At 38.6% G+C, this 27,737-nt stretch overlaps 1 protein-coding gene across 8 annotated transcripts in view; it reads left to right on the top strand.

Moving 5' to 3' along the window:
• The window catches only part of LTBP1 (latent transforming growth factor beta binding protein 1), a 379,724-nt gene that overhangs the window by 153,422 nt on the left and 198,565 nt on the right, over positions 1 to 27,737 (top strand). For all 8 annotated transcript variants that reach the window (XM_048843595.2, XM_075127005.1, XM_048843599.2 and 5 more), the window contains one exon: positions 24,991 to 25,215. In XM_048843595.2, the coding sequence (XP_048699552.1) occupies positions 24,991 to 25,215 (225 nt within the window). The remainder of the gene's footprint in view (positions 1 to 24,990; positions 25,216 to 27,737) is intronic.

A 27,737-nucleotide genomic window follows, 5' to 3' on the forward strand; every position in this document is an offset into this window, starting at 1 on the left:
GCATAGCTCTGTTGAAGTCAGTGGAGGTGTGTTGATTTATGCCAGGAGAGGATCTGACCCATTATGGTGAAGATCTTGCCTATGATGTTGGCTTCTTTTGAATTACACAGACTGCAAAAAACATAACCGCACATAGCCTTATTTGGTAAAAGATTTGATTCTGCTGTTCTTGCAGTCATTACCATTTCCCTTTTGCTGAACTTTATTGTGTTTTGCTTTGTTTGCTACCAGATGATTTTTTTTTCTTTTTTACTTGGTAGACTCTTGAAAATTTTAGAATTCTCAACTGCTTGTTTAGAAGATTAACTATATTATAGTAGTGATTAAGCAAGTTCAATTTGCCTGTCAGAGTCTGCTTTAGAACAAGGTTCAAGGCTCAGCATACAGAAATTTATTCCCTGTTTTAGCTGGTAATTTGAAATTTAATCTGTACAAATAATGACCATACCTGAAATATTTAGTCATGCAGCAACACTATAACAGCAGTAGCGAATCCATGGCCAGGCCTAGTATTTTCCTTGAGATGTTGGACTGTGTGGAGACACAGGAAAGGAAAACTAATGATTGTAGAACGAGTTTGTGAGTTCATTCTACATTTAAAGATCCTAGTGTATGAATACCTCATAGGAACAACTTTTGCTGCCATTCCCACAAAAAAAGACCAATACTAAAAAAATAAAAAAATAAAAAATTTGTGACCCAATCTGAAAGAATCACTGAAAAATGTTAGCTAAATTGATTTTGGAGGGGACCATTTACTGCTGGTATCAACAGAATTTTATTAATTTTCTCTATTTTTTATTTCCTTCTATAAAGTGAATTTTAGTGCACCAGAGAATGGTGTCTGTTTTCATGTTTTTTTACTAATTCTTTAAGAAAATTTACACTCATGCTTAAAAAATGGACTAGGAAATTAGCAAAATCAACAAGTTCCAGATTTAGGGGGTGAAATCCTGACGCTTCTGAGGTCAGTGGGAGTTTTGCCATTGACTTCAATGGGGCCAGGATTTCACCCAGGCTGTTTATGTAACCATTATGTGAAAATGACATGGTTGGGGGAGGTTGTGATTGGGTTGTGCTATGTTAGAAAAAAGCTCCATTTCACTTGGAGAAATTCCCCACTGATTTTTCAGAAGGTTGCAATGTATTTTCTTCACATCAGATTTCAGCTCTGGGGAGAGCCAAATGAACCTGAGTTCTTTGCTTTCACTAGACTGTTTCTGATCAGAACTGAAAAATGATGTTAAAACCACAAGCTGTTGATTTGCCATGGCTTGTTGTCTGGCTTTGGGTTCTGAACTGAAATATGTGAATAAAACCTAATATATGTTGAATAATAAGAAAAAAACACATTGGCAAACAGGCAATGTAATTAGGGTGACCAGATGTCCCGATTTTATGGGGACAGTCCTGATATTTGGGGCTTTTTCTTATATAGGCTCCTATTACCCCCTACCCCCATCCCAATTTTTCACACTTGCTGTCTGGTCAGCCTACAAGTAATCTCAGCCCCTTTCCCTTATGAAATCAGATTGAGAGATCTCCAGTGTCTAGATCCTGGGCCAAATTCAGCCTTAGTTTAATCAAGTGCAACTCCATTGACTTAAATGGATTTTCATCAGCTTATACTAGGGCTGAATTTATCCCATTGTTTGTCAGTTGTCAGAATTAAGCCTTGAAATTTTTGACAGTTTTAATAGACCCTTTATAAAGTCCTAGGAATTGCCAGTTATGGAATAGAAGGCATATGGATTTCAATTAATTCCTTGATAATTTTAGAAAATATAGGTCCAAATTTTAAAAACTTAGCACGCAAAAGTGAATGTGCATGAATTGCACAAATTGCGCAAGTTAAATGAAAGGGGCAAAATCCTGGTTCTAATGAAGTTACGTCAAAATTGCATGTATGTGGAAAATGCTTGTGCAAATATACAACTTGTGTGTGCCCACTGAAGATGAAATTCACCCGTTGTGGAGGACCAGCAAAAAGAAGAGTTAGTAAGCCCTACTTTGAGGGAGCCCTACATGAGGCAGCAAATGCACCCTTGTGCACAAAAACAGAATAACATCTATACACCACTTAAGTGTCCCATTTGAGACCTACTTTAAAGGCTTGAGTGTGCCTTAAGTACTGAATAGGTTTTGTGCTGGCCTCCTGCAAAGCAGGGTGTGGGGTGATTTCACCTTAGGAGTTTTGCCATGTGCATCAGTTTTTTTAAATTTCGCCATTAGTAAACATTTCTTACCTTCATTATATTTGACAAAGTACTTGTATCTTTGCTGTATTTGTAACGCCTTCCATTTCGTTTAGAAATATTAAGTTGCACTGTAATGTAATATTTTATAATGATGTAATTCAAATTTTATAGTTTTTGAGGCACTCACAGCACCTTTTCATATTCTTTTATTATTGCTTATTATTCATACGCCATAGATTTACACAGCATGTTATTTATTGCAGTTCCATTTTCCCCCCTATCTACTGCTTCAGCAACCTCAGATTGTTAGTATTCCATTTCCATTCATGGAGGTAGTATTTTATCGGTATGAAGTCTGCAGTTCAGATACAAGGCTTACATTTGGGACTAAATTAATAAAAAAAATTATTTGCAAGGCTGGGTCATTCCAGACATCTTTCTATGCACTTTTTTTTATACAGTACGCAAGAACTTCTCTTGTCATTTTAAGTAAGGAAACATCTGTACTCACCACTTGGAGCCTTCAGAAAACTTCAGGCTGTGCAATGGTTAACCTATGTAATTGCTTCATCTTATTTTTGTTATGTTTGTCACTCCTTGCCCTTTCCTTTTCCCTCCTTTTGCTTGTCACACTCACTTGTTGCGTCTTGTCTCAGTTTAGTTTGTAAACTCTTTGAGGTAAGCACTGTGACACAAATGTCTTTGTATGGCGTCTGGCACAATGAGACCCTGATCCTGATCTTGCACCAGTAAAGTGAATGGGAGCAGGCCAATAGATAGCAAAGGCCTAAAGTCTCTGATGGGATCAGCCATAATAATAAACACAGGTGTTGTTACTGTGCATGCTAATCAATCCTTTGCGAAAGAGGCAATCCCAAGCACTTACTACAGCTACATTTTTCTTGACAGCAGCAGTGAATGAATGCAGATGTTTATTTTTTCAGACTGGCTGAAGTCTGTTTTTAAATCAGATTTGTCTTAAAAGTTGTTTTCTTATGAGAACTTGTGCAAAGGGAGTATTAATATTTGCAACTTGCTGAAGAAGTGCAGTAGTATGGGTACAGCCTCATGACCATGCTCTTGAACTGCTCAAGAAAGCTATGTGTGCTGCTTTTTTTATTCATTCATACTGTTCAAATAGTACAGGATAGATTTGAATGGCTGCTGTACATTCAGGAATATAAGTGCAAGTGTAAACATTTATTAAAGTGTTTTGAATGGATGATAACCCTGTTGCAGATGTGCATGTTTTTAGTGTACATTTCTGATTGTTATTTCCATGCATAGTATATTTTCCCTTCCCACCCATCACCAATCCCTTGGCTCCTTTCCCCCAGACTCCAGGATTTCAGTCTTTCCCTCCACTCTCTTGCATGTCACCTATTCTCCATGACCTAATTCACTACTCAAACTCTGTCTCTCTCAGAACCTCCATGTCCCATCAGTTCCTAAAGCCATCTCCCAGCAAAACTTTGTTTTTCCTCAACATAAGCTGTGTCACAAAATTTCAAATTCCCTTCATGCTATTACTCATGATTCTGAACTGACCTAGGAGAGCTTGGTTCATGGATCCTTCTTTATATGCCAAAGGGGATCCACTTGAAAGGGATCATCCTCACTTTATTCTTTGCACAAACATTCTCCAAAAAGTTGGTATTGTGGTAGTATTACCTACTGTCATAATTGGAGGGAAGCCTCCTCGTGTTTCAGATACTGGTGAGAGCAGGTGCACTATGCTGGGTTTGTAACATGACTCCACAGTGAAGTTACTGTTCTTCATGATATTTCAAGATCCTTCCTGAGCGTGCCTGTGTGGCTTTGTGTTGCACAGCTGCATTGATCTCTGCCTCAAACCACTCTACATTGCTAATTTTTTACTCCATACGAAGCTTCCAACAGGCCTTCTAGAAACTTTCAGGCAGCAGAGCTACGTTCTGGTGGGAGAATGTTATAACGGCATTGGAGCAGTTGCATAAATGGTACAACTGCTTCTGCCAGCTCTCAGATCATAATGATGTGGAGCCTTTAAAGAGCTAGTGTCACTAGCAGTCATGCTACTGAATAACCAGATAACCAATACATGTGGGACTCCTGCCCACCCAACTCTGTGTATCCACTGAAACATATGGACTCAGAACTTGGAAGGAGGAGAGTACTGTGTTCATGTGTTGCACTGATGTCAAAACATGGAAGGGGGCTTTTTCAAAAGTGGCAGAAGCAGATACAATAATGCATGTGTACCAGGTATGTCCATTTAACATTCAGAATGTTTGCTATCAGTTGAAGTGAGAATTTATGTTTTGGACTCTTATTTTGAGTGTTAATTGACAGAAAGAATTATTAATATTAATGAAAAGTGTATGAATGGTCTATATAGGGGAGGGGAGGGACTTTAAAGTGTTAGGAACATACAAATTCTCACCCTGGATCAGACCCACTGTTCATTTAGTCTAGTATCCTTTCTCTGAGAATGGCCAGCACCTGATTCTTCAGAGGAAGGCACAAGAAACCCCACAATAAACAGATGTGGGAAAATCTGTCGAAGGTCTCATCCTAATCCCTAATATTTAAAGATTGTTTTAAGCTCTGAATGTGACAATAGGGTAAAAGGAACACATCTTGTACTTTCATATTATTTAACTGCAATGTCTCTACTTCTATATTTTGATATATAGTATTATTTTCATGTTTGTTTATATAAAAATAAACTTTTAGTAAGATTAATGTATTTCTTGGGATTATTTGACATAATTTTTATTCTTCAAAAGTCTATCATCCCTATATAAATTTATTTTTACTTTTTGCTACAGGGAAATTTTTAGAATGATCATATAGGGAACTTAAGGCTTGGTAATAAACCTGTGATATTATGATACATGTAGAGAATACATAATGGTGTGTTGTGGTACCAAGATTTGATTGGCATGGGTTTGGGATGACGATCCGATGAAGTGAGCTGTAGCTCACGAAAGCTTATGCTCAGATAAATTGGTTAGTCTCTAAGGTGCTACTAGTACTCCTTTTCTTTTTGATAATTCTTGCAATTGGCAAAGCAATTAATAAATTATGCAGGACATCCCAAAGTAATACCTATAAAACCTTTATACCACAACACACATGTATTCTGTTTGACACTTATTTTGCAAAAAAACTATTTTAAGAATGTTTGAAAGAGTTTTAGTATTTATTAGTACTCTCTTTCATATCCTTCCACACACAGGCTTCCTAAGAACTATGAGTCCAAATGCATGTGTTTTGCAGGGAGAGGAAATGATTATTGATGCGGTGACAGATATGGCAATTTCCTGCATATCCTTGGGAGACCTTATTATCACAGCTCCTCCAGGAATTAAAGCTAGTAGGTGGTAATTAAGGGAAATCAGCCAGGTTGCAACCCCCCAGAGAGATGTCCCTTGCAACGGAGGCTTGCATATACTAGTTCAAACTGAATTCTCCAGAGGTCAACAGAGAAAGAAAGGACTACTGGATAAATATCCTGAGTTTAAACTGAGTCAGGGCCTTCTTTCTGATCCGTCAAATGGATGGGAACTTCCGTCCAAAGGAATAGGGGAGTAAGCCTCGTGGAAGGGTTGAAAAGACTGACACCTACCAGAGCCCAAGGCTGGAGTCAGAGAAACCTCTGGTAAGCTTTTGTGCTTGCTTAGAAAGAGTAGTGTAGTAACTTGTAACTGCTAGAAATTACGCTGTTCATAGCCTGGAGAGAAAGCAAAGTGCAGATGCTCACCTTTTAGGCAGTCTGGCTTTCTGGGAATATCATTGTGTGTCTAGGGAACTATGTAGCCTGGAAGATTTCTTGGTCAGGAGGGAGAGATGTGGGTCTCCACCCAAGAGAGGTGGTGGGTGAGGAGCTAGGAGACCAGAGTGGGTGCCATTGGTGGACGAGGGAGGGATAATACAGGTGCAGTTACCCTGAACTGTGACAGATGCATTTAAGAAATCACTAAAAATGACTAGGGTAGATTTTCTATACATGTTGATGTTATTTAAGGTCTGATATCCTGCAGTTTAGTGGGGCAAAAGTACGCACCTTATATCCTTCAATAGTGGAGGTGTTGTGGGGAGATTCCCAACTTTGTATTAGTGCAGAAATTTCAAACCGACTCTCCTCTCATATTACTCTAATGTAGGTCAGGATTAACTCCACTGAAGTCAATGGAGTTGCAATGGTTTAAAACCAGTGTAACTGAGCAGAGAATCCCAAAGCATGTTTTGTCTCCACTCCCCCCTTTGCACTTCAAACTGTGGATGTTTGAAGCTGCTCAGATGTTTGGAATGTTACAAGTATACTTAGAAAAGATGGATTAGTGGGCAAACTGCATGTATGTGGTCAGCGTTGTATGATAAATGTTTTCACAATTTATTATGTGAATATTACTATCACATGTGAGTATATTTACAGCAAATGACAAATCTAAAAATAATATATATATTTTTTATTTTTAAAGTAAAAATAATCTCATTGTAGTCTTGGGTTTTACCACTGCTGGTGAAGAGGGTTTTCCCCCCCTGTAGAGTAATGCATGTAGAGGAAACAAAATCATCACTCTAAAGGGAACTGGATAGCTATAGAGATTGGTATAGAGAGACAGAGCTGTTTCCCCTCTAGGTTACCAGTTTGATTCCAGCTCCATAGTAGTAGTGTAACCTTATGTTCAATGTCCTCTATGAAATATATAGGCTGTTTTGGCCTGGTTCCAAGAGTACAGGTGGCCACCTCACAATTGACATTAATTGGTACCTTTATTGGTTGTCTCATTAGAGAGACCAGTGATTAAATTGGTATGAATGAGAGGTGTCCCCTCCAGAAAGGGGATTAAGGTTCATCTCATTTCAATACAGAAGTCTTGTACTGTCACTACCTGTGTTGTATAGCTCCTGCTCTGAGAATTAATGTTGGGTTTTGGTCTGGAACCTTTCGTCAGCACTAAATTCACTTTAAATGTTAAAGTAAAGAAAAGAAGTCATCACCCTTTTAATGAATAGCCTGTTTTCAACAACCCTTATTAAAGTTGATAGCTGCAAGAGAGTATTTTCTATTTTTTTCATAATCAAGTTCGGGGGTGGAGGGCAAATTTAAATAGGCCAGATGGGTTTCATTTAAACATCTCCATTTCATACCATGAATGAACTGAATCTTCTACTGGTGGTTGTTACTGATAGCCAGCCCTAAAAATTGAAAGCATGTTATGTATTGTATGCTAATCATTTAAAACCTGCACATTTTCTTATGAACTTACATAGTTCATAGTCAAACAACCTGTAGGATAGTTTTTGTACTGCTTCAGAAAAGGCTATTTTCATTGACTTCTGAGGCTCAATAATGGCAGCCTCTGGCTAGTTAAAATTAAGGATTCTCTACTGATATCCCAAGAACCTGGATTATTAAACATTTGATGGACTACATTTTATGGACTACAGTGTATGCCGCATTTTTGAAGAGGCCTGTTATATCCTCCATTTTTGTGGGCACAAATCATGTACTTAGCCCTCCAATTGTTGAGAGTTTTGTTGCAATCACAGGTGCAAAAAAAAAAACCAAAAAACAAACCAGGATCAATTTTTGCAGGTGCAAACTGTGTCTGCAGAAAATTAATTTGCCCTTTCCAAATTTGACTCTATGGGCAAGTGGCTGGAGATGGACAACTGAGAATTCTCTGTGTTTAGGGGATCTCTCTACTGCCGTAGCCACCTCCCACACCAGCTCTATCTCACCCTCAGGCTAAAGAGAGGGAGTGAGCAAGCGGGAGGGAGGGAACTACCTTCTGTCCTCCACTGATGTGAAGACATTGAGGGCCTTAAGTTAGAGCTGTTCCTTGCAACTCTAATTTGTGCTGGAGCCAAGTGGTCCAGATTAAGAATCCACAACTAACTCCTGGATGGCCCCCTGTCTCTGCTCCGTTTGATCTGATACTGCATCAAGATCAATGGCGACAGCTGTGGCGATACACGGAGAATCTCAGCTACATCTTTCGGGGCTCCCCAGAGAGGTACAGAATACGATACAGGACTTGCCCTTTGATAAAATTGGTCTTTTCCTCCAGAAGACATATGAGTCTTTATGTTTGTTAAAGGACTCCAGGGTAAACCTCCCCTTCATGGACATATATGACAGCCCCAAAGAAGAAGTACCATAAAAAGTCTTACAAGCCAAGGCCTTTACATCTGCCCTTCTACCACCAATGCTCTTACAAGCCACCTTGCAAAAGGAAGCAGGTACAAAAGTTCAGATACAATGCCCCATCCAGCTCTACTGCAGCTACACAACCTCACCCTCCAACCAAAAGATACTTTTGATGGGAAGCTCGAGAGCTTCAAACCATTTCTGGTGTCATCTCCACTTGACTCCCAGATGCGCTTTGGTGGATGCCTAGCATGATTTTCCCACAATTGGAGGACAATAACGATGGACAAATGGGTGTTGGGTGACAGGTTTCAGAGTAGCAGCTGTGTTAGTCTGTATCCACAAAAAGAAAAGGAGTACTTGTGGCACCTTAGAGACTAACAAATTTATTTGAGCATAAGCTTTCATGAGCTACAGCTTATGCTCAAATAAATTTGTTAGTCTCTAAGGTGCCACAAGTACTCCTTTTCTTTTTGGGTGTTGGATATTATCAACTCTGGGTACACCATCATGTTCTCTGTGTCGCTCTTCAGGGATCACTCTCATGAGGAGATCTTCCTTCAGGAAGTAGAACCCCTCCTACAATAGGGACCAATCGAGCAGTTACCCCTTCAGTAACAAGGAAGAGGGTTTTACTCCAAATATTTTTCTAGTCCCCAAAAGACAGGAGAGTTCAGGCCCATCCTTGACGTGCAACGACTCAGTATCTTTATTTGCAAGATAAAATTGTGCATAAAATTCACGTTGGCATCAATTGTACCAACCCTAGAAAAACACATGTGATAGATAACTCTTTATATGAAAGATGCATACTTTCACATCACAGTTCGCCCCTTCTCAGATTTATGGTGGGCCACAACTTCTGTCAATACAGGGTATTCCTATTCAGCCTTGCAAATGCATCCAGAGTCGTCACGAAAGTGTTGTTTCTAGTAGCAGCACATCTCAGACAGGATGGTTCCACTATCTTCCTGCATCTGGATAACTGGCTTCTCACAGGCAAGATGCATCCAGAAATCATAGTATCACTGCCCCGTCTCCTAATATCCTGAGGAGTCTCTTTGAAAATAGAGAAGTCCATCCTGATTCTGACCCAGACGATAGATTCATAGGCGTGACCTTAGACTCAGTCAAGGCAAAGACTGATCTCCCTATGGAGAGATTCCAAACCATGGGCAGACTGGTAGATACACAACCTTCTGACATAGGGCTAGGCGGGCCTTGCACTCTTGAGTCATGTGGTGTCATGTACTTACCTAAAGCCGTCTGTCAGACACCACCTCCGCTGGCTACTGGCTTGCTTTCAAACAGTATTATGTACCAAGCAAACACAGACTGAACATTGTAGTGACAATCTCCATCAACATAAGGACCTCTCTGACCTTGTGTGAGGATCCAGCATAAGTGTGTGTGGGCACTCCTTTCCTGTGTCCTGCTCCCAATAGGACAGTAATCACAGATGCTTTTTTGTTAGGATAGGACGCTCACATGGATGATCACACAGCACATGCCACTTCGACACCTTGGGAAACCATGATGCACATAAACCTCCTGGAACTCTGAGCAGTCCGAGAAGCATGCAGAGCATTCTTACCATTAATCCAATGTTACCACATTCTCGTAATGTCAGACAATATGGCAAGCATATTCTACATAAATAGGAAGGAGCAAGATCCAATCCTGTGTAGGAGGAAGGGGTCAATCTGCGGAACTAGTGTATCAAGAACCAGATCACCCTATCATCAGTGTACCTCCTAGGAACCCATAATTTACTGGCAGACACCCTCAGCAGGTACAGTGTCACCAACCATGAGTGGGAATTCCACAGTTCAGTCGTGAACCCCTACCTGGAATCTTTTCATCACTCAAACAAACAGGAAATGCAACATACACTGCTCCAGGGGAGTTCAGGATCAATTCTCCAGGTGATGGTCTCCTCCTTCCTTGGACAGACCGCCTAAACTATGCCTTTACTCTTATCCCACTGCTTACTTAAGTACTGTGGAAGATTTGACACAACAGAACATGAATCATTCTGATCACGCCTAGATGGCCCAGGCAGTTCTGGTTTCCAGTTCCCCATGCACAAGTCGGCTCAACTGCCAATCAGCATTTCTTTCCTTTCAGATCTTTTGACTCAAGAGAATGGCAAGACCAGATACCCCAATCCAGAAACTTTTCACCACACAGCTTGGTATTTGGATGGGTGTTGGATCGAGAATGTTCCTGCTCCCATAATGTGCAAGCTGTCCTTACTAACAGTAGAAAGGGCTCTAAAAGAAACTGTTATCTTGTCAAGTGGAAGCGCTTCTCTGTCTGGGCCCAGTGGCTCTGTATGTCTTTGGCACTTATACAGAAACAAAATTGCATCCTCCACCTAGCATGACCTCACATACATGGTGCATTCAAAGTCATCCCAATGGGAACGGAGTCATGCCGGTGGCAACAAGGAATTGGTACTTGGAAAAAATCAGGATTGAATCTCTGGTATCTTCACTTTTTCTCTTGTATGTGCACTAGTGACTCTTCTTATACCTGATATAAAAGATCATGAGAAGTAGGTTCCAGTCCTGCAGTCTTATCCTTCTGGGTAGCCTGCACTCTAGCAGAATTCCATTGACTTCCAGCGGGACTCGACGAAGGCAATACAATCCTTCCTTATGGATCAGATTGCAAATTTGGGGCCCTCTCTTGGAAAATTCTGTCACTGAGCCAAACACTATATGCCTTACTCATCTGAATAGCCCCAATAAATTTCGTTAAACTTCTTACATGAGTAAGGATAAAAGGACTTGAGCCAATGTGTGCTAGTTTATTTTGTTTTTCATATGGCCCAAACCCTATCGGCTTCCTGCCTATGATTAAGACACAGATCTCGTCTGATTATTCAAAAGTAGATTGCTCCTATTTTCTAGTCTAAACCTAATTTGTTACACATATGTACATTGTTTACAGATGACTTTGATCACTGGTCTACTTTTCACCAGCTCAGAGATAGCTTAATTATTCATGGAGATAATGATCATCCCAGAAGTTGATCCTAGTCCCATGGCTCTCTACTGAGGTTAAATGGAGTTTTAAATGTGTTTTAAATGGAGAATTTTATATTGGAGGGGGCAGGAGGGAAACTGGGATATAACATGCTTGAAGATATATTTTGGTTGGTTTTTTTTTTTATTTTATTTTGGTTTTTGGTGTTATTGCTTCTACAGATTATTTGAACAGAGGCTGTCTCACGGCCGTGCAGTGCAGATATAATACTACATTAAGTCACATCATAGTCATTGTTTCATCTGATTTTAATGTAATAAATGCTGTGTTCTACTTTGAATGTTGAATATGGCTGATAGAGAAACTTGGAAAGGAGTAATGAAGAAGAATGTTCTTTTTCAAATGGAAATTTTATCAATAATAAAAAGGGGAACATTGGACATTTCAGGAGATTGGATAAGTTGCTCTTTGTTTTTGTTTGGTTAAATGTATTTTTTCAAGATTTGATCTAGAATGAAAATACCTCTTTACTTTTTGAAAGAATATTCTCAAAAATTTATAGTGCCCGGAAACTATAGTGCAGGGAAACTATATCTCTGCCTCTGAAAAAGCAAATAGGGAGATATTTTTATATTTAGGGAGCATGTTTTAAAGTCATTTAATTTTACAGAATAATGTAATTATTATTTACAAAATAATGATCATTATAATAGGGAAATATCTTCAGATCTTGTTCCATTAATATATCAGTCCACCTCTTTTAAAAGTATTTAAATTAATTGATCAGCAAATAGACACAAATACTGAATTTTCGTAGGTGCCTCAGCACTTATTCAAATCCCTCTTGAGTGCCACAGTGTTTGTGTGTCATGTGTCACTTTGTATTTGTGAAGGAAGAAAAAGGTGACAGAAGGAGAAGTCTTGTTTGTTTGAGAAGAATTCCACTAAAGCTACTTGCAAAGCCTCAGGATTCATTACAGGCATTTTTTGAGAATTAAATCCCAGTCATCCAGATAGTCCCAGTGTAATTCCCACATGAAATTATTTACAAATCCAGGCCCCTAACAGATTCAGTGTGAATAGAGCTAGGCCAGCATACAGTGCTTTTTGAAATCCTACCCTCAAAGCCACTCCATTCTTTTCCTAAATCACCTCACATGATAGTTCTTTATTAAAGTTTCCTCAGCTCAGGAAAGTAATGAGTGAAATTGATTGGGAGAAAAAATTAGATTGAAAAGTGTAAATGAAAATTCAGAATTCTTTGAGAAGAGTTTATTAGATGGCCAAAAAGCCATGATAACACAATCAGGAAAGAGGACAACTTTGGCTCAAAACTCATCCTGATTCAGTGGTGAGGTGAAGGCAGCAATTAGAAATAACAAAGTAATATATATAATATATAAATGGAAAAAAGGGAAATAGATAGAATTCAATATAAATTGGAAGTTATAACATGCAGAATATTGGAAAGGGAAGCTAAACACATTAGGAAAAAATCTACATCTGGCTGGGCTAAAGACAACAAGAAGGAGTTTTTTAAGCGTATTAGGAACAAAAGAAGTCCTGGCAATGGTGTAGACCTATTACGAGATGGAGGTGGTAAATAGTTAAGAAAGCAGAAAAAGCAGAAGTAGTCAACTATTATTTCTCTTTTGTATTTGAATGAAGCAGGATGATGTATGTGTATTGCAGGAGGACGATGACATACTTTCCAGTCCATTAGTAACTAAGGAGTAAGTTAAACAATATCTGCTAGGGATAAACATTTTATTAGTGTAGACTCGGATAATCTCCATGCAAGCTCCTAAAAGAGTTGGCTGTGGAGACCTCTGGTCTGCTGAGGTTAATTTTTAATAAATGTTAGAATACCAGGGAAATTCCAAAAGACTGGAAGAGAGGTAATATTATGCCAATATTCAGAAAGGGCAAGTGGAATGACCTGGATAACTATAGGCTAGTTAGCCTGAAATGAGCCCCAGGATAAATAATGAACAAGCTGATACGAGATTCAACTGATAGAGAGCTAATAAATAGGAATAAAATTAATAGCAGTCAACATAGTTTTAGGGAAAATAGGTCTTTTCAAACAAACCTGATTTCATTCTTTGATGAAATTACAAGTTTGGTTGACAAAGGTAATTGCATAGATGTAATATACTTAAATTTTTGTAAAGTTTTTTTCTTAGTACCACACAACATTCTGATTCAAAAGTTATCAGTGGAACACATGTTAAATGGGTTAACAACTGGCTAACTGACGGATCACAAAAAGTAGTTGTCAGTGGGGACTCATCATCAACTAGGGACTAATGGACTGGAAGGTACTTCATCATTCCCATGTTCCAAGTGGGGTTCTGCATGGATTATTACTAGCCCTGATACTATTCAACATTTACGTCAATGATCTGGAGTTAAGTATAAAATCAGTGCTGAAAAAATTTGCAGATGACACAAAGATTGGTGGAATGGTAAATAATGATGAGGACATGTCAGTCATACAGGATGATCTGGGTCACTGGAAAACAGGGATGCTGGAACAATTTGTATAATGGCGGTGCTGAGAGTCACTGAACCAAACTGTAAACCCTGTATACGATGGAAGCCACTTCAAGCCATGGGGTCCTGCAACACACACACACACCCCGCACCCCTAGTTACAGCACCTATGCTGGAAAAGCTGAGCCCATTCAAACAAAATGCATTGAATACAGCCAAACACAAAGTTACATCTCTAGAAACAAGGAACTCAGGGCATATCTACAGAATGAGGGACTGTATCCTGGGAAGCAGTGACTGAAAAGGATTTAGCGGTCATAGTGGACAAGCAACTCAACAGTAGCTCCCAGTGTGATGCAGTGGCAAAAAAGGCTAAGGTAATACTTGGATGTATAAATCGGGATGTGGTGAGTAAAAGTAGGGAGGAGATTTTACCTCCATCTATGGCATCGGGGAGACCAATACTGGAATATGACATACAGTTCTGGTGTCCACATTTTAAAAAAGAGGTTGAAAAATTGGAAAGGGAGCAGAAAAGAGCCAAAACATTTATTTGTGAGCTGGAGAAGATGCCTCATAGTGACAGCCTTAAAGAACTCAATCTGTTTATCTTATCAAAAAGAAGATTGAGAGGTGATTTGATTACAGTGTCTAAGTACTTTCACAGGGGGGAAATCCCAGGTACTAAAGGGCTCTTTAATTTAGTGGAGAGAAGCATGACAAGAACCAATGACTACTGGAAGATAAGCCAAATTCAAATTAGAAATAAAGCAAACATTTTTAACAATGAGGGTGAATACTCATGGAACAGACTACCAAAGGAAGTGATGGATTCTCCATCACTTGATGTCTTCAAATCAAGATTGGATGCTTTTCTGGAAGATATACTTTAGTCAGGTACAAGTTACTGGGCTTGCTGTAGGGGTATCTGGGTGAAATTTAATGGCCTGTGATATACAGAAGGTCAGACTAAATGACATAATGGTTTCTTCTGGCCTTAAACTCTGTTAATCTATGAAAATTCAACCAAATGTCATTGATTTAGATTTTTAAAATGTAGCTCTCAAAGCTTGAGGTGCATGTTCAAATTAATTTTAAAATACATACAAAATTTCTGGTTGACTTTCTGACTACCTTAATTATCTTTTCCAATTTAGTGGCCCAAAAGTTTCCCCTCAATCCGCCCAACACCATTCAGCACACTTGTTAGAGAGAGCCTGGGAAAATAATTCTTAGTGTGTTCTGAAAGTCAGCAAACAGAGACTCTGCTGTACCATTAGTGGGTTAGAATGCCAAAGCCTCAGACCCTTCTCTGGTAACTTGCTTTCTCTACCCTGCTCACATATAAATCTGGGAGCTATTAGTTCATGTGCCTTATCTTGCCTCAACCACCACAATATGACATAAGGAGAGAAGCAATTTCTATGGCAATCTACAATCTCCCTAAAACAATCCTTTCACTGAAGCCCAAAATCCCTGTCAAATTGTAAAGTTCAAGGTGTTCTTTGGGGCAAAATCGCAGGTTCCACTCTTTGAGCTCCATGTTCACCTCTCAGTCATTAACAGAAACACGCTTGTATAAGGGGGAGTTCTGCATCTGTGGCATATTTCCGCCTTCCCTCAGCACTGAAGTTTCAGGTCTTTAGAGGTGCTGGGAAAGGGAAAGAGGTAGCCCTCCTAAATTCTCCCCAACAGCGTCCTTGAGCCCAGCTGTAGAAAAGAAAATAGTGAAACGCTTTCTGAAAATATACATGGTTGCAATTGTAATAAGGCAGAGTTAAGGTTATGCTGGTTGTTTAAATATGAGTCAGTACCTTGTTTGGGAAATTTAGCCTTAGCGCTGCATGTCATGCATATCTAACATTTTGTTGCTTTTTTAACACTAACAGTCTTGAAGTATAATGTCTACACATTTATCTTCACCTTTAGAGGGGTTTGAGTGTGTGTTGGGGGGAACTAATAAGTGATACCACTCCTGATTGATGTAACCATCTTTCTTTTTTCCTATTTCCAGGCAAAATTTAGAAAATAATTATTTTATCTGTTTAAAATAATAACTTTCAAATGCCCCAAAAAGGTCTTTATACTGTAAAAAAATGATAAACTTGTTTCAGCACTACTCTTTGTGGTTAATTCTCTTGCTTTTTGCTCTGCTGTTTTCTCTCTTAAAGCATGCATAATCATGACAGGACTGGTACCACAAAGCTGCTTGTATTTGGCAATAATTTGTTTTCCTTATCTGGATAAAACACAATACTGTGACATCAATGTTTACCCATTTGGGACTGGGATTGTTACTTTGTCAAACTGGTAATAAACGTTGTTTAAATATGATGAAACGAATCATCCCCTGATATAAATTGGCAAAGCTCCAGTGAAGATGTGCTGATTTACGCTAGCTGAGAATCTGGCCCAATATCTATCCTCTTGTCCTTATCATATCAGCAGATTTAAAGTAGATTTCTTGTCTGAGTTTAGTCTGTGGCCCAAGAAAATGTTGCGGTAGACTTTGTCCCTACTGGAAACATCTAAAGTACCTTCATTAACACATCATCCTAGTTTTAAGGATATCTCTAATAGCAAATCATGGTGTTCAATGTTTATATTCTCTTTTGAACAGCTTCTTGTTATAATTTGTGTGATCCTTCTGTCAGGTGGTTAGTGGAAGCAAAACGGGCTGGGTTCAGTAAATGTAGGGTCCCTCTTCAGCAATAATGTAACTGGTTTGAGCCGCCAACCCAGAAACCAGGGAAAACTAAATGCACCCTCTTGGGGTACAGACAGAACTTCCCCACTTGCAAGCACTCTGAGAGGAGACAAATAAGGAAATCTTTATTAGTGGAAAGGGAACATAGTCATTAACTTGAGAAAACACAGAAACCGAATATATAAGTGAATAAAGAGTAAAATGCTCCTTTCCAGTAACTTTGGCAGTAGTCCATCTAATTCCTTTCCCACCTGCCAGTGAGAATGTCCCACAACAAATAGTCCATTGACTGCACCACTTCCCCTATCCACCAAACCCCACTCACTGTTTGGATCAGCGAGTAGCAGTAGTCTGAACTGTAGGTAGATAGCCTATGCAAACAAAGCTGTCTATTGCAGCACTTTTCCCTTTTCACCAATAGATGCGATACAGTTTTTTTCCCCCTCTGGTGCTTCTGGCCATTGGGCTTACATTTGGAAAAAATGTTTACTTCCAAGAATAATATTTGTTATATATTCACCTTTAAAAAATAATCATCTAGGTACTGCATTAAAACGTCTCTCAGAAAAAGAGTTTTGTCTATGGGTATGTTTTCACAGTAATCAGAAACACAGTTGCAGCACGTGTAAACGTACCCGAAGCAGCTCAAGTAACAATAGCAGAGAAGCCACAGCAGCACAGACTTCAGCACAGGTTAGCCACTCTTGAATACATGCCTAGGATTCCAGGCAAGCTTGTACAGACTATGCTGAAGTCCCTGCTGCCATGACTTCACTGCTATTGTTGTTTGATCTAGCTAGATCAAAGCTAAATTGGGTATATCTTCACATGCTGCAATCACACCTCTGATTGCTGCGTAGACTTACCATTTGTATCGATTTGGGGATGAATACATGGGTGAGTCTAGAGATTAAACTACCATTAAATTGGTGCAATTTACTATTCCTTCTGTTCTCCCGTCTCCATACTTAGACTCTATTAGACTTACCTAGATTCATTCCCACTCAGCCTGTAACAACCTCTACCTCCTTACCCATCACTTCTGAATTTGAGCCATGAGTCTAAGTATAAAGAAATCGAATATGGTGTAATTCGGCCTTTTGAGGGGTCAGAAGAGAGGAGTGTAGCAAGAAAAACAATAAACAGGGGAGTACAGGAATGTGAAATTTGAAGTATAACACCACCTACTTTAATTTAAACACCAAGGAGCCAGAAGGTATAAATTACACCTAGTTAGACTACCTTGTAATCAGAAAATGGGAATAGGTTTTGAATATAAAGGAACACTGAACCACCATACACATCACCTCTGACTTTGGTCTTTTGTCTAAAAATGTATGGTATGTAAAGAATTTGAGTTAGGGGAGCTTAGTGTACACTGATTTGTCACTCCTGTTACAACAAGCTTCTCTTCCAGTCTATGACAAATTGCATTCATTGTAGTTCTGTACTACTCCCTGTGCTTTTTAAGTGCTTAACAAATTTTCCTAACACAGGAGAAAGAATTACGAGCCTCCATCTCTGCATATATATTAGTGCTGGACAATTTGGAACCCTCAGAAAAAAATCTGCTAGTTTCTGATACATCCAATGGAAATACTATTTTTAATTAAAAGTATTGCAGTTTTCTTGAGAGAGCCGGCCCTCTCATTTTATGCAAAGGACTTGGGATTAAGTACTTTTATAGGTGACTAAATTTGAGTGGTTGTTAACGTGTAAAAAGAAAAGGCAAAGATTAATGGGGAAATGCAGGGTATTACCTTATATGTTTATTTGGAAAGGGACCCAAGGGGATGGGAAACTTTTTGACAGCCATCTTCAGTGAATTCTTTCTAACAGGCAAGGAGTTTCCATCCATGCTTAGGGCTTGATTAGATAAGTATGGGCTATTTTCTGAGGATTAGGAGGAATTAGGTCCCAATAATTTGGTTTGTTGCACATTATTTTGATTGGATTAAAATTTCAAAGTTGACTGCAGTATTAAGTTTACTTGGAACTATTTAGAGGAGTTTAGAGTCATGAAAACAAATTAGATGATGTAATTGAAGTGACAAACTAGGTCTCAATTGTTTCATACCCTCTGTGCTCATGATTCCAGCCCCTCTGCTTTGCAAATTATGCCCACAGCAACTTTACCGGGATTTGTCTTGCAAATACTAAAGATCTCCCAGGCCAGGTTTCTCTTTCTGCCACTTGTCCTGGCTCAACGAGACACAAGTTGGAAGGGTCTCACCAAATCTTCTATGACTGGCTGATTTTGAACTGTGATTGCCCAGCCAGAGCATTTAATAGCACTCACAGAAATCAAAGCCAATTACTAGAGGATCAGGAGAGTATTTGTAATGTTTGCCTATTCCCAAACCAGTTTTAAATTAAACCTGGTACCTTTTAAAGTGGTAGATTCATTTATGAATCAAGCACAAATCTTGATTTGCTCCATCCCATAGTGATGGATCATTAATAGATGTTGGACAGTTTTGGCACCTGACTTGGTAAGTGTATTTTGAAACAGGTAGTTTATTTTGCAAATTAGTCTCTTTCTCTCTTCTTTTCCCCCTTGCTTGTGGGTTATCTGTCACCAGACTGAAATTTCTTCTCTGTTATTTTATACCCCTATTTCTCCACATTGTTATTACTAGACTATAAATAGCTAGGTGATTCCATTATTACAGTGAAGATTTTCCTTTCCTTCAAATACAGTTATAACAATGAGCCCAGGGATAAACAGGTTATAGTTTCAAGAGGTCCTTTGTCTGGATGTTGCTCATCAGTGATTATGCAAAAAACTCAATGTTCTGTTTAAGTTCCTTAAGCTTAATGGCAAAATAAAACTAAAAAAGTGTTTGACCAGAACATGAGCTGTTCAAACAAATACTGGCTTCAAAATCAGTTTATATTTGCAGAGGTCTCTTCCCCAGGGCGCTTTGCTCTTTATTAACCTGTATTTCCCAGATGGTTGAAAAAGAAGAGGCCAGAGTAGCCGTTTCCTTTCTGCTCCCTCAACGTACCTCCTGTCCTTTTGAGTCCTCTTTGAGTACATGATAATCCTGTAATTCCAACTCTGCAGAAATTACAGCAGCACTGGGCACCCTATTCACAAAAAACAATTAATTAACCAAGTGAAGTATGTTAACAATTAATTAACCAAGTGAAATTATACAACCAGTGTTTTACTTTAACATATTTCACTCTACAGATTGCTTGCAAAATTTTGGATTGCTCATAATGAGTATTTCTTTGAGAATTCTGTATTTACCATTTGAAATTTAAGCTGTTTTTATAGTACCCACAAGTTGTTCGGTGTTTTTCTATGAGGAGCATAACCATTACAATTTTATTGCAGATGCAAATGCTAATGATTAAGAATTCAGTTTTCACAAACTGAACCAGGTCCTCAGCAGATGTAAATCAACACAGCTGCACTAAAGTTAATACAGCTACAGTGATATTCACCTGCTCAGAATCTGGTTCCATCATAATTTTTAAATTTCTAAGCATTATTGATAGTGCCGTAAATCTGGGTAAATAAAACAAATCAAGAAATAAATAGTAAACATTCTGCAATATTTGCCTCCTAGGGCTTGCGTACATAGCTAGTTAGGGTATGGCAAGCTGGGGTGTGAATATACAGTGCACTAGCCTGCCCTGCGCTAACTGATCAGGTGGACCCTGCTACTGTGCACTTAAGAACTTTTAGTTCATGGTGCCAGGGCCCACGTGGCCAGTTAATGTGTGGCATGCTAATCCGCAGTACATTTGTACCTCGACGTGTTACTCGCTTACTAGCTATGTAGACAAGCCCTTATTTGCTGTTTCAGCAACATTCCTGCCAGCAAGCTTGCTTGCTATAATATTCACAGAAAAAGAACATGAAAGGAGTAAGAATACAGTCTAACTTGTTTTAAATATTCAAACAAATCTTCGCAAATAAATTTTCTGAGTATGTATCCAAATCTATCCAGTAGGTTGGAAGTTTGCAAGCCAGCAATTCTAGCACAGCCCTCTGATGGAAAAAACGACCTTTCTGCTCACCTGTTATTTTCTCAACTGACCACCTTCTAGAGAGAAGAGAAACAAATTAAAAACTCTCAGGTTGCTTACCTTCCTGCACTCATTCCCATCAAGGAGAGCACAGAGAAGAAAAATATTCTAAGAGGCTTTATGCCAGTTTCCCTGGATCACTTTTATATAATGGATCTCCTACCTGATTCTGGGAAATAAATCTTCATACCTCCCAGTGAAGTCAATGGCAGCTATGGGTTCTCAGCACCTCTCCAGACCAGGCCTTAGGTTTGTACATGAGTTGGATTTGATTTCCCATGAGAGAGACTCAGAATTCTGAATGGGACATTTGTGGTTTTATAGAAATTCCAGAGTTGGGATGGTCTAGACACTTTCAGGTTCGGGACAAAATTTCTAAAAACAGGTGCCCAAACTTAGGCTCTGAAGCCTCTATTTAGCCACCTAAATAGTTGGTGTGATTTTCAAAACTACTGAGCAACCAGGTCTCACTGCCATCAATTATGTAAGTGGAGTTTGGGTTAATTATAGATTCATAGATACTAAGGTCAGAAGGGACCATTATGATCATCTAGTCTGACCTCCTGCACAACGCAGGCCACAGAATTTCACCCACCCACTCCTGCGAAAAACCTCTCACCTATGTCTGAGCTATTGAAGTCCTCAAATCGTGGTTTAAAGATTTCAAGGAGCAGAGAATCCTCCAGCAAGTGACCTGTGCCCCATGCTACAGAGGAAGGCGAAAAACCTCCAGGGCCTCTTCCAATCTGCCCTGGAGGAAAATTCCTTCCGGACCCCAAATATGGCGATCAGCTAAACCCTGAACATGTGGGCAAGATTCACCTGCCAGATACTACAGAAAATTCTTTCCTGGGTAACTCAGATCCCACCCCATCTAACATCCCATCACAGGCCATTAAGCCTATTTACCTTGCATATTTAATTACCAAAACCATGTTATCCCATCATACCATCTCCTCCATAAACTTATTGAGTTTAATCTTAAAGCCAGACAGATCTTTTGCCCCCACTGCTTCCCTTGGAAGGCTATTCCAAAACTTCACTCCTCTGATGGTTAGAAACCTTCGTTTAATTTCAAGTCTAAACTTCCTGGTGGCCAGTTTATATCCATTTGTTCTTGTGTCCACATTGGTACTGAGCTTAACTAATTCCTCTCCCTCTCCGGTATTTATCCCTCTGATATATTTATAGAGAGCAATCATATCTCCCCTCAACCTTCTTTTAGTTAGGCTAAACAAGCCAAGCTCCTTGAGTCTCCTTTCATAAGACAAGTTTTCCATTCCTCGGATCATCCTAGTAGCCCTTCTCTGTACCTGTTCCAGTTTGAATTCATCCTTCTTAAACATGGGAGACCAGAACTGCACACAGTATTCCAGGTGAGGTCTCACCAGTGCCTTGTATAACAATACTAAAAACCTCCTTATCCCTACTGGAAATACCTCTCCTGATGCATCCCAAGACCGCATTAGCTTTTTTCACAGCCATATCACATTGGCGGCCCATAATCATCCTATGATCAACCAATACTCCAAGGTCCTTCTCCTCCTCCGTTACTTCTAATTGATGCGTCCCGAGCTTATAACTAAAATTCTTGTTATTAATCCCTAAATGCATAACCTTACACTTCTCTCTATTAAATTTCATCCTATTACTATTACTCCAGTTTACAAGTTCATCCAGATCCTCCTGTATGATATCCCGGTCCTTCTCTAAATTGGCAATACCTCCCAGCTTTGTATTATCCACAAACTTTATTATGAACCCCAGCAACACAATTATGCTGAATATATTAATCCACATTACTTTAAAGTTGAAATATGGTACTAAAAGTATCTGTATCCTACCTTTGAGAGGGTATTTTTATGATTATTGATTATACTTGATTATTGTCCTGAGTATCCTGCACTTTGTTTTAACTGATGTTGTCTTGCACCGTTCATTCTTTAGCCTGATTTGGAAATATCATTTTGTGAATACCAAGAAAAGGAAAATAGAAGTTGTTAGATGAATTTATTGCAATATGACAATGCTGCTTGTAACCTTAGTACTTTAGTTTGCCTTTTAAAAGCCTATGTAAGTGGAGGAACCCAACAATTTAAGATGTGAGTGTGAGTCCAGAATCGGCTGTCCGTTACACTAATCTCAATCTAGAATAGCTCAACTGACTTCAGAGAGTTACCATAGATTTACTCTGGTTTAACTGAAAGCTGAATTTGCCCCATTATTTCATTACGTAAAGAGACAGAACTGACAAGAATGACAGGTTTCTTTTGGCTTAGGAGCTCCTCAGAGAGAATACCAGTTCTCACTTTCTAGTTTCCCAGAATGCCTCTCTGCTGATGCAGCCTTACAGAGAATTGTATTTGGAATTTTTCACTGTACTCCCTTGTGATCTAAAACCAATATCACATTAACATTGCACACACTGCTTCATTGTTGCAAAATATTTTCAGAACAGTTATTACTTATGCAAGAACTCAAACATGTTTCTACTTTAGGCCCCAATCCTGCAAAGGGATCAGAACATACAGAAACCTGGGGTCCCTCTGATGTCATGCTATTGCACTAGAAGTGTTAATTTTTGGCTGCTCACAGAGAAGCTGATTTTTTTAAGAAATGCCAAAAACCTTTAAGAGGAAAAGCCTTTTTTTTTTTTTTTCCAAATTAGAGACAGTTTTGTGTGTTTCAGTCACTGCTCAAATCAGAAACATTTCTCCTTTCTTTGAAATGACTACTTTTTCTGTAAAGAGAGCTGTTTTTTCCAGCTAAGCCACAACAACAGTTCACTGGTACACACCATAAGGCATGGGTTAAAGCAATCAGTATTCTGAAAGCTGCTAGATCTTTTTATGCTCATTTATAGTGCTACAGTTTTAGTCCTTTTATAATCAGTTCCTATAAAATGAAAACGAGATAAGCAGACAACAGTTATTAAAAATATATTTGTATACTAGAATGGAAAAACATTTTAGGTCGTTTACGTTTGTATGTAGATATAGTAATACCTATCTAATGATTAGACAAACAAGTTTCAAATCCTGTCAATATTATGTGGTTATACTTCCGCTAAGAGCCAATCCAATTGCTTATTTTTCCAGTGCTTTTTATACTCCAAATGAATTACGCAGCTCAGTTGGAACTCCTGAGACTTCTAAATCGCCTGCTTTGTCTTGTTACAACACACAACATGCACATTCTTTTTCCGATACTGGCCTTTTATAGTAGCTGTAAGATAGCAATATGCAGTGGTTGTCAAAAGATTACACCACTTGGATTAGTAGGGACAATGTACACATACAACTTGCCACTTTCTGTAGTTTCCAAATTACCTTGTAATTCAATACAATCAAACAGTATAAGTCTAACAAAATATCAAGTTGTAAAAAGAAAAATTATGGCTTACAAGTGAATGCTATATTATCTCTCCAAGAATCTTATACTTATGTAAAAAGAATAACACAAATGGCTTTAGCTTATCGTGAGCAACATCATTTTGTATTTTCTGCTTGATTTAGTTTCTGAAAGTTTTTACAATACAGCTAAACTATAGTAGATTCTAAAACATTCTGCTCTATTTTTAGAATGGAATGAACCTCAGATATAAAAGACCATTTATTGTTAAATATTCACTTTTATGGCTTGGAGATTTAATTTTGCACTTAATATTCGTATTTTCTATGTTTGATAATTTCTGATAAATTATATAGACATGAAAGTACAAGTTGGCACAGAAATAATCAGCCATAGGTAGGTGTTTATGTAGGTGCTAAAATATTTTTATAACGTGGAACTTATGTTTCTGAGATTATTGGAATAAAACTAGTTGGCATTTTAATTATCCTAATGGATAGTTATAAATATTGGCTCATGTCAGAAAAAAATATATATATAAAGCTACCCTGAATAGAAAACAAATTTTCAAAGAACAACCAGAGCACTGAGGGAAATGAGAAATTCACCCCCAGCATTGTCTGATCTGACAGGGTTTTATCCCTTTCTCCAAAGGGGACTCAGGCCTCAGGGTTTTCAGAAAGAGCTAGATTTTCCAGGAAGTAGTACCCACACACAGGGGTTTACACAAGGGATGCTTCTAAACATAGCATTCTTTTTGTCATATGGTGAAATATAATCAAGTAGGGAAGAAATACACACACTGTGCTTGATGTGAAGCGAGCCAAACACGTGAACTACACAGAGGTAATAAGCAGGGTGCTTGGCCGTGCCACTAAGCACATAAAAACCTGTCTCAAATGGACAGCATTCCACAAATGTCAGAAGAAGGAAGGCCCAGATCTCTCCCTTCTCTGCTGCTATGAGTAGCACCATGATGTATATTCAGATAATGCTAAAAAAATAATGGCAGCTGAAGAGAAATTAACAACATCTCTGTATTTTTCTGGTTTTTTGCCTTTCAGTTATTTGTCATCTTCCGTGCATGAATGGTGGCCAGTGCAGTTCTAGAGATAAATGCCAGTGCCCTCCTAATTATACTGGTAAACTCTGTCAAATCCCAGCGAAGAATGCCAATACTCCAAAACTTTACCATCAACCACAGCAGGCAAGCAAGACCATTGGATCACATGTCATCCACTCTACGCATACTTTACCACTGACTATGCCTGGACAGCAAGGAGTAAAAGGTAACTTTTTTCCTCTCATGGATGCTTTTCCCTTTGGAGCTAGTTTTACTTTCGAATTGTGGCTATCAGACCAGTAATGATAATGAAATCTGTCTACACAGTTTGAATCTAGATACCACAGCTTGACTCCAGAGCCTACCCGAATGATTGGAAGTTATTTTCCTTAGATGGTTGGAATAATAAGAAACACAATATTATTGAAATGAGTTTGATAAGGTAATTTTACTTTAATTCATGGTAGAATTTAGTCCAGATCACAGAATTAAAAAGGGTGCCACGTTCTTTGGTATAACAAAGTTCCCTCTTATCAGATGCATAGCCAGATTTCACATGGGGAAGGACAGAAGACACTGTTCCAGAACGCAGTCTGTAATTTACCTGTGACTGTTAAAATGGCAAGCTATTAAGTTCCCACTAGTGTGGGACAGAGTGTGGTTGCCTTCCAACATAATTAACTTGATTTTAAAATGAAAACAGAATTCATGTTTACCCTTACAATTTGCCTCTCATTCTCAGTGAACTGTTGTATGCAGAGGTTTGTTTTTTGTTTGTGATCCTTTTAACTTACAGAGACCAGCATATGGAACATAAATATCCCTTCAGGAGTTAGAGAGTATTTCAGTTAAATACAACAATATTTCCAGTAAGGTTGATGAAATCACAGATAAGGTGCTACTGCTATCTAAACAGTGAAAAGTATTTATTTAAAAACAAGATGAATCTGAGAAGAAAATCAGTAATCTTGCCCTAACTAAGAGATCAGACTCACTTTCTAACTAGCCTGCTAACTACAACTGACATGTTGAAGATGCTTGACATTGTTTGAGAAAAAATGAACTCAAAGGATTATTTATCAGTCTGTTTCATCCATGTTTGTTTCTGTTTTTGTGGAGAGTCCCACAATTAAATTCCACAGTTCAGTAATTTAACACTAATTTTTTGTTTATTTGAATAACCAACCTGATTTTGACTGTAGTTGGTAATATACAGCCAACTTTTCCATGTGGTTGCAACTGAATTCATACATTTTAAAAATAATTTTCTGTTGGGATTAGATGTTCACAGTTACTTTCTGAATCGCTTTGCTAAAAACAAACCCAGGTTAATTGTATCTTTATGGCAGGCATAATCTAACTTAATAACTCTATTATCGAAACAGGCAATAGCTGTGTAAGAAATACAAGTAGGCATCTACTAGGAAACATTAGAATTAGAAGTTTCTCTTAAGCTCCATCTCCATTTTTCAGTAAATCAGACTCTGCGAGACTACCCAATCTATTGGAAAACAGGTTATTTTACCAGTGTGGAAATTCTAGACCTTATCTTGTGCTACCAAAATTACTTTGAACTTTTCTTTTAAACAAGAGGATCAAACTGCCATATACTTAATGTGACTGAGGCTTATTACTGTGAGCATTCCATTAGAGGTTAAGATATCCTGTATGAAATGGTGACTCATAAAGAAGAATAGCTCTTTTTATGTTTGGCCATAGTCATCCTTCAGATTTAATGTACAAGTCACTAGCTTGAAAAGTACAGCAAATTTCTTACTCGTGAGGAATTTTCCTACCCCTTTGGAAGGAAGCTCCCCATCAAGGTCATCACCAGTCGCATTGCCTTTGCCTGCCATTTCCATGTCCAAGTGAGGACATCGACCAATGGGGAGAGGAATGCTCCTTTTCTGGATAAGAGGATGAAATATATCATCCGTAAGAGATTGGCAGAAAGCAAAGTTTAAGAGTGCAGCTAGACAGGAATCGAAGACCTGGAGACAGAGGGTCTTGGGGATAAACATTACCTGGGAGGAAGCACTTTCATCTTGATTTGTCACAGTCTTGAATTGGCTGAACATCCCTAGCAGAGCTAGATGGACTTATAGAAGCCAGCAAGGCACCTAAGTCAACATCTGCCTGCTGAGAACTATTGAGTCAGAAAGAAACCACAATACTAGCCTGAAAGGAGTGTTCACTCGCAATGTATTCATGTAAGTGAACCAGTTTTGTTTGCCAGAAATAGCCATGTTGTGTTGTCTTCCTTATGTAGTGCAAAATGATATTAAAATAATTAGAGCATGGGTTGTAGCCCACGAAAGCTTATGCTCTAATAAATTTGTTAGTCTCTAAGGTGCCACAAGTACTCCTGTTCCTTTTGCGGATACAGACTAACACGGCTGCTACTCTGAAACCTGTTATTAAAATAATTGTATCAATTCCTAGTCAAAAGATTTTTCTTCTGGCAACATTTTCCCCTTTCCCTGTGTGCCTTGACTACAACAGACCTCTTATGGCATTAAGAAGTTATGACTATCTGTTACCAAGTGGGGAATTAAAAACCAGTAAAGCCATGGAGGCATACTTGCTGGGTTCCCATCAGGGTGGATTTGATTTAAATTACTAGTCAGGAAGACTTGATTTAATAATGGATTTCTACATAAAAGTGCATTCTTGTTGGTTATTACCAACCTGAAGATCCTGTGTGTTCAGACATGTTCCTTTCATCATAATCAACGCAGCTTCCTCCTG

The sequence above is a fragment of the Caretta caretta genome, chromosome 3 (assembly GCF_965140235.1).
Source record: "Caretta caretta isolate rCarCar2 chromosome 3, rCarCar1.hap1, whole genome shotgun sequence".
In the NCBI taxonomy this organism is placed as follows: domain Eukaryota; kingdom Metazoa; phylum Chordata; order Testudines; family Cheloniidae; genus Caretta; species Caretta caretta.